We start from the raw sequence: 14,272 nt of genomic DNA, 5'->3' as shown, positions 1-14,272 counted from the left end.
GTTTCTCTGAACCAGTCAAAACTATGAAAAACCACACACCAACCACGCAGAGCAACAACACAACTGTGGTCCAGGGGATGGAGCAGTTTATATTCTCAGCCTCTTAAAACCTTAACTTGTTGCAACTGTACATGGGACATGGTTTTTATTTGGGAGAGGAATGAGGGAGGCAGGAGACATAAAGCTGGGGGCTTTAGACAGCCAACAAGATCGAGGCTTTTGCAGTCGCTTTAATTGTCCTTGGATGAAAATAAAAACACATGACAACCCACCTCTGTTTTCAATGGCTGTGATTCTTTTCCCCTCCTCTCATCAAAACTGAAACAATAGAAATAAATGGAGCAGGATTGTATCTCTGTTTTCCAAGCTTCTTATCAGCACAGGGCTAAAGCTATACAAGGAGAAGCTTAGGCACAAATGCCCATTTACATGTGCCAGTCAGCCCTCTATAGTGATGTTAAGAGCTGTCTGCTGATTTTTGGAGTCAAACATAATTGGGACTTTTAAAATCTGAACAATGCCAACAAAAAAACAAAAAAAAAAACACTTTTTGAGTGCTTAGGAAAGAAGTCCCCCAGTGTAATTCAAGCCCTTTACTTGCCAGGATCTATAATATGGGCTACTAGTATGTGCCACTTCTCTGGACATCAGTAATACCATTGCCAGAGACAACACCACGCCGACAGTGCGAGCTGAGCCTTGGCCGGCGTCCACGCGTGAGACGTGAAAAATGCATGTAATTGGTGAGAATCTCTGGCTTCCATCAAGTCAGTAATTGGCCAGAGAGAGCCCTTGTGAGAAATATGCGGCGCAAACGTTTTCCCCGATAATCCCATCTTGTGAGCATCTGGCAGTGGCGTGGTTACAATGGCAGAAAAACACAATAAACACATGCATGTATGGCAGGAAGGGGAGAAAATAAAGGATGGGAACATTCTTAGGGGGGGAAAGCTGGGTGGTAGAGAATTATAAAAATAACTGTAAAATATTCAGAATATGGTGTGTGTGTGTGTGTGTGTGTGTGTGTGTGTGTGTGTGTGTGTGTGTGTGTGTGTGTGTGTGTGTGTGTGTGTGTGTGTGCGTGAGATTGTGTTGTTTTCACAACTCTCTGATAACTTTTATTGCTGCACAAACTCTTTTATTCCGACTGACATTTACAAATGCTTTGTCTGTTAACAAAAGTCGCGTTGGGTAGAAGTGCAATCACAAAGTATGCAGTAATTGCACACGTTCAAATTCTGGTTCAGGAAATGTTGTCATACCCTGCCATCAATCACTGGAGTTGGTGATAACACACTGTAAGAGTGAATTGCCAAAACTTAAATTTTACCTGCACCTAAGCACTGTAATTGAAGTAATACACCATCACAGTGGTATCAATGTGTCGTATTAATGTGACGCACGTAAATAGAACCTGGGGAAGCATTAGACCTCTCAAAATAAAATATTTATCATATTATAAATTCATGAATATTATTAGACCAGTGAAACAAGTGATAAAAGATGAATAGCAGTACAATATTTCCAACACTTAAAGTAAATTTGATTTTGAATATCCCTGCAACAACGTGAAATTCCCATTTTGTTCTGCCATTTATTAAGGCATGAATCAAAAGCTATGAGAAATTATCAAATAGCATTTGCAGGAAATGTGCATTTCACATTGAGCAATGAGTGTGACTGGCTGCTGTGAGGAGCTGGAAACCACTGAGTGACTGACTGGGAGAGGACTGGGCACGCTGTCAATGCAAAGTACAGCGTCTACTGGCCACAGCGCCACAGACTTGTACACACGAACACACACACACACACACACACACACACACACACACACACACACACACAGATTGAAAAAAACAAACAAAAAAAACACAAACACCAACATAAACACAAATGCACAAAGCTTGCATGCTCCTGCTCACAAATACGGTAAAGCAGATAGGTAAGATAAACATGCATACACAGAACCACACAAATGTACAGACACACATACTGTATGTTAACACACACACACACACGCGCGCGCACACACACACACACACACACACACACACACACACACACACACACACACACACACACACACACACACACACACACACACACACACACACACACACACACACACACACACACACACACACTAGGACGCACGCACATATAACAATGTCTCAATATCCATGTGCCGCTGCCCACTGTGTGTAAGCCATCTGGTCTAAGTTAAGTGTAATATAAAAAGCTCATTCAGATACATGGTGAGTGTGGATGCAAATTTGGCACAGCTCAGGCCCTCTCTCCTACCCCCACCAGCAACTCTCCCTGCTTAGGCCTGATTTAAGTCTAGACATCATATTGGAAAATGGCTCACACACCACAAATACACAAGGAATATTCCAGCTATACTATTTATGGAGGTTAGAACTGCGTCTCTACCTGCTTCAGAGAAGGTGGAGGGGAGTAATGCTAGGTGTACGTCAGCTAATGGAAAACAAATGCCAAAAAATGTCCCAAAATATATAACCTCAGTGTTTCATTAATAACTAATCTGGTCAATATGGAGGGCTGCGTTTGAGAGGGGATCGGGAAAACCTGCGTGTGTCCGCATGTGCACACATTTGTCTGGCCGAGTTTAGATAAGTATGGCAGTACAGTTAAGATGACAGGATTGTATGAACAGCTTGTAAACAACATGTGAGGTTAAGGCGGTGTGTACAGGCACATAACTCGGTTGATACAGATTTATTGACTGTCATTGACGGTCACTATATAATGGAAGTAAGACAGAGTTAGTTAGTTAGACAGACCAACAGAAAGGGCCAAAGACATGAAACGCAGAAAGACAATGAGGAAAAACTAAAGAAACACAAAAAGTGATTTCATGTCAGCAGAGTGGGGGACAAACAGCATGCAAGAGACAAGAGGGGCAGGTGGTCAACATGAATCCTACCAGGAGAAACTGGGTGAACTCTCCGTAGCTGAGCTGCTTGTCCCTCTGTGCGCCAAAGTGCAGCCGTATGAACTCACAGTCCCAGTTAAAGGGGATGTGCTGGTGGATGGTGGTCTGGTTGAAGACCTGCTTCACATCCTCTGCAGAGGAGACAGAAAAAAAAGAGACAAGACTGCTTCTTTAATAACAACAAAGTGAATAGAAGTTTCATTTGACAGCCTGTCAGATCTGTATTACAAGTAAAAGTCTTGCATTAAAGTGACAGTACTGAAGCAATATCAGCTAAATGTACTGAAAGTATCAAGTCCATCTATTTGTCATAGAAGCAAACAGCCCATGTGATTGTTAAACATATCATGGGATTATTTTTACTTATGCATTAATGTGTAAATAGGATTTTACCATTGTAGCTAATAAAGCTGGAGCTAATTTCAACCAAATGATAACATAAAATGAAAGCACTCAAGCACAATTACTCCAAAATTGTACTCAAGTGCAGTACTTGCATCAACGTACTAAATCTTGTACAGATTTCCTGTGTTGATGTATGTAGATCGATCTTTAAACAAAAATCAGCAAGCAAAGAGGCTAAAACAACAACAACAATTTTCCTTCATATCCTATAAAATTATAGAATAACAGTTCTGTTTAGGCTTGACAGATCACACCCCACTTTTAAGGCAAATGACCATACATTAACAATCAATATCAATAAAACCTTCACCGCCATTAAAATCCTTTCAATATTCTCCTTTCTGTATGTTCATGTTTTCATAACAAACAATTATCAAATACTTCTTCCTCTTTTAGTTTGCTCTAATAAAGACCTCAAATCTGTTGTTACAAAGTCTTGTGAGTCAGGTCTTAACAAACAGCATGTGTTTCCTATGTTGCGGTTAACATTAGTAATTATTTGATTTTGAAAAAAAAAAAAAGGCCTGTGACTGTTTGTGACAAAACGTCAACGTCAATCTCCAGAACACAATTCTGCTCTGATTGAGACTTAAGTTCCTAAACTCTAAATCAGTCTTGAATGACACATGGCAGAACTTGTTTGAGCTGTGTCGGCTCTGTATTCAGAAGGAAAGCCTTTTCTTCTCACTTATATTCCTCCGCCTGAACCCTCTAAGCCTCTGCAGCCAGCGGAGTGGAGAGACACTGAACATGAGTCCTAAATTACAGCCTTACTAAAGAAACAAAAACAAACCAATAGAGCGACCTGTTTCTTATTACCAAACAAGCCGCGCTGAACGAGTGGAGAAAGGAAAGGAGGAAAGAAACTATTTTTTTATAAAGACAGACAGACAGGGAAAAAAAAAAAGAGTGAAAGAGAAAGGTGATATTTACTTCAGCTCAGCCTTACCTTCTAAAGGAAGACAGCTTGTGCATTGTTTTTTTTACACTTTAATGAAGCAATAAATATACAGCCTTTAACTCTTTAAAGGAGAGGCCGCTCCAGAGCCCGCCGTTTATATTATCAGCTTTTATAGACCTGTCAGCACTCAGTCCTCTTTCGTTTTTTTTTCTGTTTTTTGTCTTTCTGGCTGACGCACAACTGCATTTCACATGCCATGTTATGTTGCAATTTTTATGAACTCCACATTCCACCAAATTATCCATTTATTTTTGTAAGTGCTAAGAATTCAGAGCACTGTGCCGCCCGTACTTAACAGAAATTACTCGGGTTATTATCAAATAAAAATGGCTTCATAGAAAATGACATAAAAAGAAATCAGAGTACAGCCATTTATTACATGGGAAAACAAACGGGCCTTTAATGCGACATAAGCCTGAGCTATTAATGTTTTTAATAGGTAATAAAGGGGAGTTCTTTATTTTGTGCCTTGGTGAGGCTCTTTAATCTGAGCAAAAGGGAGAATTCTAATAAAGTAACTAGTCTATAATCTCAGTCACACGTTATTTGCTTTTGATTAAATGGTAGCCCAATGCAAGTGGCAGACACTGTAGTCAGTGTTTGTGCACGGCATGATGTGTGGTATGTTTTTCATGCAATTTTCCACTTGTGTGCGAGTCTCATAACTCACAGGCATTGGGATATTCATTAACCTTTGGGAGACGCAGGAAAACAGCAGACCTTTTAATTGCCACCAAGACAACGTCACTCTAATTGATCCTTTTAAATATGAAAATTTACATATGTGCATATATAATCACCCGCAATGATCTTGCACCCTGTCGACAGCAACAATTAAAATGAAATTCACTTACTTCCCTGTTTGTTCGCGGGATGTGTGCACTGCATTTCAAATCAAGCCTAATGTGCTGACGCCTCGCACACCTACAGAAGGCTGGCATTAGACTTGTTTAAATCAATTAGGCAAATGTGAAATAAGCAACGAGTACAAATGTCTTCCCGTTTCACCTCGGAGCTTCCAGGCATCAGAGTAATGGTGCCAATCATGCACATGGAGCAACCCACCCCCTCCTCCAGCTTCATCTCCATCCCTTTAGTTGCCACCAGCCCTCTCCACCTCCAAACCTAACCTTATCTTCTTAACAAACCAGATACCGTACACCACGTACAGAATTTTTTGTTTGTGGATGCAAACAGAACAGAATAGATGAGCGGAGGTCAGACCCTCACATAAATAAACGAGGAGTTTGTATAAAAACTTTTTCAGAGGTGCATTTAAGAGGAGCATGCTCTGCGCTCTGTCAGGATTGGCTGACTAAGTATTTGTTTAATGTCAAACGCAAAGAAACAAAAGCAGTGTTGAGACTTGAACTTACATAATAACAGTGAAGTTATTAATCTTTTAAAAATCTTCTCACATTCCTTTTTATAATGAAAGAATATGCATTATCCTTATATGCTTGGTTTCTCTGGTCTTCGCAGCGGAGTATGAAATAGTTCTCTTGATTTTTGAAGAGAGATTAACTAAAGACAAAGTAACAAGCCTATATAAGGATATAAGAAAACAATGCTCCCAGAAGAGTGGAGGAAAGACATAATAAAAACCATAATACCAACATTTGAAAATGAGCACGAAATATCTTTATGCGACATAAGTGATCATGAGGTTCTGTGGTTTGAACTTTTCAACTACCAACACATAACTCCAGGTCCCTTGTAGAGCACATAACAGCACCTACCATAAAGATGCTAATTGTTCAGTAAGACGCTCACTTACCGAAGGTGGTCATTCCACTGCCTGCTTTATCAAACAGCAGGAAGGCAACCATAAAGAGGGAGTCTGGGGCACACAGCACCGACTCGAACGCGACAAACTCCTGAAAGGAGATCAACCTGAGAGAAGAGGGAAAGAAGATAGGGTAGGATTGTGATAAACTGGTAAACGCTGTCATTTGAGTTGATTTATTAATGTGGTATTCATGTTTCAAGGGCCCTGTATAAATACTTAATCAGTAACACATGTGAGAGAGAGTCTTTCATGTTCATTTAGTCATTTAATACATAATAAAGAACTTACTTTGCACTAATAAAATTAAATATTAAATTTAAAAAAAAACAAGCTAATGTGACAGTGCATTAAACTACAAACTCCATTGCAATTACTGGCACACAGTGGCAAACCGGCACACTTAGACAACCTATCAGTCTGTGCGACGCGCAATTCAAGAGGCCTTTTATCCGGTAGTCTGTTATTCCATATGTAATGTCATAAACTCATCGAGTGCGACAGCAAGAAAATAAAACAGTTTAAAAGGCTCAGTATGTGTTCCCAGTCTGAGCTGGCAGCTGGTAGAGGCAGAGAGAGTCAACTTTACACCAACAGAAGAAAAATGATTAAATATGAAGTTTTACATTTTAGTGGGCCATTTTAAACAAGTAGACAGGAGAGGAGGGAGTTGGCTGCCACTTAAGGAAATAAAACTCCATTCAATATAAATGTAATACAATATGAAATTTAGAGTGAATGTCAGGTTGAGCAGCCAAGGTGGAACATTCTTTTTGAATGGGGAACAAATCTGTCTGCATCAACACTGAGATACAAGCTACAAGTTGAAAGTAAACAGATCAGTTTTCCTATTACCACTAAACACCGCTGCCTCTCTCTCTCTCCAAGTTTGTCAGTGTTTTGATAAATACTATTTAATCTCCTGTCTCTCCATAGTAAAACACAAATGCCCACATGCATCATTAACAAGAAAAAAATAAACATCGCTATTGTGTGAACCCACTGAGAGCTCCCGTGGGAGAGTCCTGCTGTGGGGAACTGGACCACGCAGTCTAGCCTTTATTTTAGGCCCTGGTCCACTGTTGCCACAAGACCATTATGAATATCACAAATGGCTCCGATAATTACAGGAGGGGTCAGTGCTAATGAGCGGTCCCTGCGCATCCTTCTATTAAACCTGTTTCAATTTCCATGGGGGGGGGGGGGGGGGAGTACAAAGGAGGTGGGGGGAGCAATGATTACATTTTTAATTAATTATGTTACTGACAAAATGTAGATGTGTTTGTTTGGAATTTGAGTGTTTCAGATCTGTATGTGCATCCTCTTGTGCACTTATATGCTGGAAAAAGATACTGTATCGATGAAAAAGAGTCTCAGTCTTCCTGTCCTAATCAGAAGAGCCGTGCACTGACAAGAGTATTGTTTGTCAAAATAAAACCATGACTGCCAGAGATACCTTAAAAAGCATGTTTAGATTTTTGTCTTTGTTAGTCTGCAAAGATGTTCACGAAAAAAGACACTCGTAAGACGGCAAAACAGTCAAAATAAATGACTCAGATCAACGCTTGCTTTCAATATGTACTGGTATTATGCATCAATACCCTTACCGAAAATAGTAGACGTGTGTGTCGGAGAGAGCAAAAGAGATACTAAGAGAAAAACAGTGAGCACACAGTGGCAAATTAAATCAGCTGTCGTTTTAAAGGCATGATTAAAGGTTTTATTAACTAAGCAGGTAGTGCTTAAGAGCGGGGCCCTGCTGATGGCAAGTAGGTGGAAGTTGGCACAAAAGCGCACTGCTGCGACCGTGGATCCACTGCTAAAAACAAAGCTAATGCTGTTGCCGCTCATGCTGCTGGAATACTATCAAACTCTCCTATAATGATCATTCTTTTGTGACAGATAGTGTACACACAGAAATTAAACCTCAGAGAGACTCTAAAGGAGATTAAGCAGGAACCGGCTATAGTGTGAGGACTCCGAGAGCACTAGTGTTCCCAGACAGAACTGAGGAAAAAAAAAAATCAAGATTTCTTCTTTTTCACACGCATCATTTTACATGCACGCTGGTCTTCCCGTCTGCGTTTTCCCAGACGAGGATAATCAGCGTATTAGTGTAACTGAGAGGGAAGCTGATCACGAAGGGATTGGACCATGGTTTAGACCAGGGAGTCCAGACAAGATCCAGGGGGCATCTCCATAACACACAAAAGAAAGAAAAAACATTCCACGTACTCGTAAGCATTCACACACAGCTCCGCAGCCGAGGACGGAGCTTATGATGCTTGATTAGCAGCGCCATGACGGCTGCAAAATGATTACCGTGAGAGGGGGGGAAGCAATCGTTTTTGCTATGCGGACGCAACCCGGAACGAGACACTCAATAATCAAATCAACCAACAGCATCTCCCAACCATCAACTGTTATGGCACGTGTCCAGGGTGAGCCGATCCATGTATGCAGCCTGGGATGAACTTGGAGGAGACGGGGATAATGTGATACTGTAGTCTGGCATCTCTTCAGTGTACTGTGTACTTGCTTTACTCCACTGGATTGTGTTAAACCGTAAAACAGTCGCTGACATATCCGTGACATGTATCAAACTAGAGATGTAACACACAAGACGTAAACAAAGGCTTAATTCTAGCATGTGCCTCGGCAGATGACAGCTGAATGATGTTTTTGTTAGGATGCCAATACAATGCAATTTAAACTGTCTTCGGTACGTCTGTCTGGAATAAAAACTCCACCCTATATTCCATATATTTTTGGGGGTTTTATCTTATCTTCGCCACCCGGCTTTTATCTCTGTCTCCTCTCAGCGGGCATCTAAATACACTCCTCTGAACCAAAAATCAGGCTTGGAGACATTGTTTACAAGTAACGTAAATGCATGGTGTTGGTTAGGCCCAGCTGATAGAAAGACAGCTCTCCTTCGTTGATAGTAGTGGGAGAGAGGGGCCTAGAAGGGCTTCAATAATCCCTGTCCCTGGCATCTTGGCATTGTTACTGACAGCCTTCCACCCACCTAGAGCGTGCTCGCATACCGACACACACACACACACACACAGACAGACGCACCCCAAAAACACACACACACATACATGTACACACCAAGATGAATGCTAGCTGCCAGTATCAGTTCGTTTTTTCTAAGAGTGGACACCCACCAGTACAAGTCCAGAATACCCACAGCAGCTGGCAGACTGCTATTTTCCCAGCACGCTCCCTTAACAAAGTTATTTATTTTTTTTATTTTTTTTCAAACCTCCAAGGAGGTTTAACTTAAACTGAAGTGGTGTTTCTTCACACTTGAACAGATGCTTCTATCAAAATATCAGAGGGAAGAAGGGACAGAGAAGCAGAAAGGTAGGGAATCGGAAGGAGCCCAACTGAAACGGAGGAAGCTCAGAATGCATTATGGTATGTGAGAGGGTGTAAAGAAAGTGATGAGAGCGGAGGAATGCAGAGAAAGTCAAAAGCGAATAGAGGGGACATAAATAAGTCGAGTGAAAATCTTCAAAGCGTCTTGCAGCTCCGTATGTCAGTGCATACACAAAACATTTGATTCCTGGAAATTGAGACGTCTCCTCCATCCTCCAAAGTCTCTCTTCTATCTATTTATCTATCTATCTGTCTCTCTGTCTCACTGGGAGCGGCGAGAATAAGAGGGAGAAAAGTGATTTCCACATAACAGATTGTTACGACTGTCACTATATCTCCTGATTTACACAGTCGCAGAGAGGCAGACAAATGCATTTTCACTGTTTACATCTCCACACATACACACCGAACCACTCACATACACATTGGCATCCAAGTCAAATTTCTCTCACACAGATACACTCCAACAGAAAAGTAAACGAGCATGCTGGCTGCCATCCGACCCCCTGCTAAATCTATTACCCCCCGACTCATCTTGTTGAAATGGAGTCCTATCTGGCAAAAACAGCATCAGGCACACTAGCTTCGAATACACTGTGCTCATGTACCAAGCAGAACGTATTGTTTCACAAGCATATTTGCATGAGATCGTGCAAGCTAGATGAAAATACAGTCACTAAAGTGGTTTGTTTTGTCTTGCGCCCCGTTCTTTTCATAAGGTTTTCACAGATGAGCGCTTGAAAAACAATGCATTCGCGTTTCCAGCTACCACGAACGTCGCTGATGTTGCCACATCTCTACTTTCTAGATCCATTTGTTTTGTGTTCAGACACAGGTTTGCAGAATAATCATCCAGACTCTTTTGTCTCGTCAAATCATTTATCTATCAAAGTTCAGGTGGAAAATAACACATCACAAAATATGAGCAACATGAGGCCTTTACAAAGTCAACTGTAAAAAAAAATAAAAATATGAATCACATCTAAAACTAGGTCTAAACAGACTTTTTTTCCCCCTGTTTTGCCCCCATATCATTTCCATTTCCCTCCACAAAACCAAAATGAGGTTTAGATACAAAGTCTGGGCCATGGGTTCCTAATAGATTTACCCCGATGCCACGGCCACCATTTATCCTGCTCCAAAGCCGCACAATGCAACGGAGTGCTCCTGAATAGCACGGGCAATTACAGTGCATGTGTGTGTTTTTATGTGCATGTGCGTGTGTGTGTGTGTGTGGGGGGGGGGCTTGCTTTCTCTTTTTTTCAATTCCTAAACCCCCACTACTCCATCTCACCGTTTTCGGCACACGCACACACACACACACACACACACACACACACACACACACACACGTTAGAGCAGATGTAATAACATGAAGCTACACAGCCATGTGCACTTTGCTCTTTGTAGAAGCCCAGGTGGTTACCATGGCAATGTGTTTAAAAAAAATAATTCTTTTTTGACTTACCCTAACATTTTATTACCCATCATTATGTATCATTAAATACATACATATTAATGTAAAAAAAAAAACAGGGGTGATGGGGATGGGGGAGGAGTAAGTGTGACATGGGGGGGGGGTATCTACAAAGAAGGAAACACCTGAAAGGGGCCTTTGGTGGTTTGATGTCGCTTTGCTATATAATTCAAGTATGAACATCCTTCTTTTCTTTTTTTTTACACCAAAGGATGCAGTCATAGGTTTGTTTATAAAATGCAAAATACCACTAGAAAGGTAGTTGCACGAGATCAAAGACATAAATAATACATGTTCTGATAGCTTTGATAAGAGTCTTTCATAAGCTTACTACTTAGCAGTTGGCTTGATATTAATCAGCATAGCAATTTCACAGTCAGATCAGCAACTTCTGCCAGAGATATTTTCAAACAGTACAATCCTCACGAGACACTCGGTTGTCGATCCTCTATTTTCATAATTTTGTAAAAGAATATATGCTTATATTTGTTGTCTATCTATCGCAGTATGAGTGACACATCCTTGCACTTATAATAGCAGTTATTCCAGTACACCCTGCAAGGTGCCATGATTATCTAAAGAATTCTGTCTCCAAATTCAGTGTACCAACATCAGATCACCTAATATTAAAAGAGAAATGTCAGAACACCAACCCATCTTTCTTCTGATCCACCACTCCAGCCAGCAGCTTCGTGGCCTCGTCCGAAAGCTGTGTGGTCATGTAGTCTGTGTGGGCATGTAGGAAACGTCTCACAAAGTCCTGCGGTGACATGAAGCACTCGTCATTCTTCTCGACGCTGGCATACTGTAATGAGATAAACAGATGCAGACGTAAGGACGCACGCTGAGCTTTAGAATTTGACAGAAACAAAACAAACATAAATCGGTGAAAACATGAAAAGCTTTTTTTCATAAGAGGCAAAACACAAAGAGGACACAGTAAATATGTGGGTAAAATCTTACCTTTTCAAAAATGGCTTTTAACTCTGTAAGGTCAGCCCTCCTCGGCAGAACGGCCTGCAAGACAATAAGTGAACATCCGTGAGCACAACTTTCAGACACAATGCTCCACTCTGCATCCTGTATATCGTTTGAGGAACGCCGTTCAACAGTGGTTGAGATTGTTTTATATAAATACTTTTAGGAGCCTGAAGATGTAAACGTATCCAGTGATGATCACAAACAAAGAGAAAGACTACAAAAAACAATTACACATTAAACATAATTTTGAGCTTGGCCACTCACTCATGACCTTATTATGAATAGTATTTCTATCCACAATACAGTCACTGAAAAAGATGGCAGATTTAGAGTTTGTAGATTTTTTCTTGTAATTTTTCATCTCCTGTTAATCTCACAATTCCTCGGATTCATATTGTGACCACTTGTGGGTCCTGAACTCTTGGTTGGGATCCATCCTGTAGAATACAATGCTGTTGCTGGTGAAATAATGTTAAATAAATAAAAACAGAAAACAAAGTGGCTGCATAGGACTGTATAATGATCCAGATGAACCAGTTTCTGCCAGGTTCGATACAAACAGTGACAGTACCACCATGTTGAAAACGTCTTCCCAGTGGAAAGTTGCGTTCACCTGGATGTGACAGCGTGTAGCATGCTGCTAACCAAGGTTACCTGTGATTACAGGCGGCTTTTTTTAGACCCAGCAGTAAACTGGAGACGAGGCCTGAATGGAGCAACGTGGACAAAAAAGCAGCAACAGCACCGCGGCTGTGACTTTTCATCATTGTTGCAAAATGACAGTTCGGTCAGTGTGACTAAGAAACCGTGAGCCAACTTACACATCAAACTAGTCAAACGGCTACAGTAAAGCCACAATGTCATTGTCGTATGGACAGTGTCAACCTCTGTCACATCCTCTTAGCAGACTAACCGGCATTTAACTTGACCGGTGCACAGTTCCGAGGGGGAGAGACGCTCCCGGGACAGGGCACTTCTCCCCGGAAAGCTGATAAAGTGAAGTGGAAAAACTCAGCTTACCTTTGCTGCCATGCTAAGCGAGATCACTGTCAACCCGGTCCCGTTCACTTCCTCCTGCGTGACGGTGTTCCCGTGGAGGGACATGAAGGAGGATCAGCTGAGCACGTGGTGTGAGGCGCACGAGAGGTCAACTGGTCAGAGGCTTGTGGTATCAGATCCACCGATAAACCCACTGATCCAATAAGATGTGTGTGTGTGTGTGTGTGTGTGTGTGTGTGTGTGTGTGTGTGTGTGTGTGTGCGTGCGTGTGCGCGCACGTGTGTGTTTGTGTTTTGAGAGAGAGAGATCATGTTTCCGCGTACCTGTGTCTTTACCCATTCAGCGCCATATAATCTATCCTTCTGTGTTTAAAATGTTTAAAATATAGTCTGCATGTCTGTCCCATCACTGAGTGCTTAAACCATTATGGATGGATACAGCCAAGGGGCCTCTGTGGTGTCTCAAATCCTCTATTCAAAGTGACTGTAATAAGCATTTATCACCAGGACTCACTCTGTTTAATCATGAGCCTTCAGTGTTAACTAGTCTCATCTAGTATCTATCTCTTTTTATCATAGGCAATCGATACTTAGGCTACAGTAAACATGTATTAAAACTAGTAAAGCTAAATGGCTCTGCTATAAGAAATCTACAAAACAGGTTTTCTTTTGTTGGTTTCCTATAATATTTTTAATGGTATTCAACCAACGTTTGAGCCGAGAGTTACCAGTAAAATACAACGCAAAACATGCAAAGTGAAAACAAACAAAGTGTGGGGTTGATCTGGTATTAAGAGATGGGGCCTTTTTTCGCGTCTGTGCCAAGGAGCCCATTATCTCAGATCCATCCACGGTGATCATGTACACAACCACTTTCTTCTTGAAAAACTTCTATGGCAATTAATTATAACTCCTATATGATGTTGGATTTTTGCCCCCCAGTAGCAGCAAAGTATTTTAAAGTAGTAACTGCAATATTCCCTTCAAACTTTATTATGTATATTAAATGTGGTTATCTCTGTGTGGGTTTATTCTTATGCACATTGAGTCTCTACTGTAGTCTACTTAGGAACAGAGGTCTAATGGACGTCAGAATAAAAGCCTCAGTTCCTTCCTCACACCGATTCTTTTGTCGCTGTAAATGGTTCCTATACTTTATTTTCCAGCTTTTCCAGCCCATCTGTGCTTTGTGCCAGGAGGGAAAAAGGTGCAGAGAGAATTTCATGACTACAAAAGCAAAGGTTAACATTACTCACAGCATAAAAACAATTTAAAAGGGAGCAAAAGGGCTCTAATGGCCCGACAGTCTTCAAAGAAAATGTAT

At 41.2% G+C, this 14,272-nt stretch overlaps 1 protein-coding gene across 1 annotated transcript in view; it reads right to left on the bottom strand.

The window, feature by feature from the left end:
• LOC137872964 (electrogenic aspartate/glutamate antiporter SLC25A13, mitochondrial) overlaps positions 1–13,005 on the bottom strand; it is a 44,058-nt gene extending 31,053 nt beyond the window's left edge. Inside the window, exons 1-5 of the mRNA XM_068711502.1 lie at positions 12,971–13,005; positions 11,933–11,986; positions 11,623–11,774; positions 6,100–6,215; positions 2,948–3,087 (exon numbers count right to left, since the gene is read on the bottom strand). Of these exons, the coding sequence (XP_068567603.1) occupies positions 2,948–3,087; positions 6,100–6,215; positions 11,623–11,774; positions 11,933–11,986; positions 12,971–12,982 (474 nt within the window). The 5' untranslated portion in view covers positions 12,983–13,005. The remainder of the gene's footprint in view (positions 1–2,947; positions 3,088–6,099; positions 6,216–11,622; positions 11,775–11,932; positions 11,987–12,970) is intronic.
• Positions 13,006–14,272: the final 1,267 nt, after the last annotated feature.

This window comes from Cebidichthys violaceus, unplaced genomic scaffold (genome assembly GCF_023349555.1).
Source record: "Cebidichthys violaceus isolate CVI_PGR_0920_01 unplaced genomic scaffold, fCebVio1.0.p SCAF_16, whole genome shotgun sequence".
Taxonomy (NCBI): Eukaryota; Metazoa; Chordata; class Actinopteri; order Perciformes; family Stichaeidae; genus Cebidichthys; species Cebidichthys violaceus.
Note: the sequence above shows the minus strand (reverse complement) of the source record. Positions and strands in the feature narration are given on the sequence as shown.